Below are 1,487 nucleotides of genomic sequence, written 5' to 3'. Positions count from 1 at the left end.
CACACACACACACACACACACACACACACACACACACACACACACACACACACACACACACACACACACACACACACCATCCCATTGTTTAAGTAGTGCAATGCTGACCACTATAGTTGTGGTTGTATAAAGATGTCAAACACACTTACTTTGAGTAGATTCTGGGATGTCTGCTGTAATGTGGTAGCAAATCCAAAATATAAAGGAGTGAGAATGGATGGGATAGGGAGTCAGGATCAAGATGGATAAAAAAAGAGTGTATTAAAAGAACACGAAACAGAGACGGAATATATCATAAAGGAGAGAAACTGATGGCAGACAAAAGGCTCTAATAAAAAGTGACTGGAGCACCAGTGTTAGCTGAGAAGATGAAAATATGCTGCATCAAAGGTGTACCAATGAACAGAAGAGGTTAAGAATGAGGTTAACGAACACACACGTCCATTAAACAAATGCAAATAAAGTGCATTGCATGAGGACAGTATATATATATATGAAACTGAACATGCACTTGGAGCTGTTACGTGTACAGGTGAATAATTAGAGTTAGAGAATGATACTAGGATAAGTGATGAAGTAAATGTTATCGTTAAGGTTAAGGTTAAAAGGAGCCATCTCCACCAGTTAATGAAAGGATATGGACTGGAGACCATACGGATGCACCAGTTGCGAGGACAGGTGGTTTGCTTTAGGCAGAAGAAGACCACAGGTGCCAGCTCTGGGTAGGGCAACACAAGAGTGCTTAGGTCACTGCCGATACTGACGTCATCACCTGAACCCACTTCCTCAATGATGTCATCAGCCTGCGCCAAGCCGTATTCCTCACTCTGCCCTGGCCCTGCTGAGGAAATGCTCCCCAGCGGCACAGGACACTCCTCGCTCGTCATGGCAACCAAGCCGAGATCTGAAAGACAACGCAAGTTGACACTGGGATAAGAGGTATGAAATAATGATCACATTGTTTGATACACCACCGATTTCCATGAGACTTTAGATAACAAAAAAATTGACTGCTTGGATTTAATTACCATGCAGTACTGTATGCACTGCAGCAAATTTATTGCAATTAAAATGGTTTATTTCACCATGGTTTGACTGGACAAGCAGGCTTTTGGCTATGCAGTCACACAGACCACTTGATCACCCCCCCATGTCATAACATCACCTCACAACTCACAGATATTTAATAATTGTTGTTTTCCGGCCAGAAAGGACCATTAGTCTCTCGCTGTCTCTTAGCCCTGCATAAGCAAATGCTCTTATCGTAAACTTGCTTGTCTGCATAACGGAACACATTGCTTACTGATAACAATCACCTCTCGCAATCAAACACACACAGAGGGCTATGGCAGAAATACTAAATCAATGTCAACAGTCATTGCACATTCATTGACAATTAATTTAGACCCATCACAGTGCTGTGGGAGAGGAAATGGCTTTCCATCTCTTACCACTTAGCTCATGAATGTATTCACTTTGATCTGTGT

At 42.3% G+C, this 1,487-nt stretch overlaps 1 protein-coding gene across 1 annotated transcript in view; it reads right to left on the bottom strand.

Annotated features, from left to right (window-relative positions):
• LOC114569403 (voltage-dependent T-type calcium channel subunit alpha-1I) overlaps nt 1–887 on the bottom strand; it is a 124,281-nt gene extending 123,394 nt beyond the window's left edge. Inside the window, exon 1 of the mRNA XM_028599203.1 lies at nt 640–887. Coding sequence (XP_028455004.1) covers nt 640–887 — 248 coding nt within the window. The remainder of the gene's footprint in view (nt 1–639) is intronic.
• Nucleotides 888–1,487: the final 600 nt, after the last annotated feature.

This window comes from Perca flavescens, chromosome 15, assembly GCF_004354835.1.
Source record: "Perca flavescens isolate YP-PL-M2 chromosome 15, PFLA_1.0, whole genome shotgun sequence".
NCBI classification, from domain to species: domain Eukaryota; kingdom Metazoa; phylum Chordata; class Actinopteri; order Perciformes; family Percidae; genus Perca; species Perca flavescens.
Note: the sequence above shows the minus strand (reverse complement) of the source record. Positions and strands in the feature narration are given on the sequence as shown.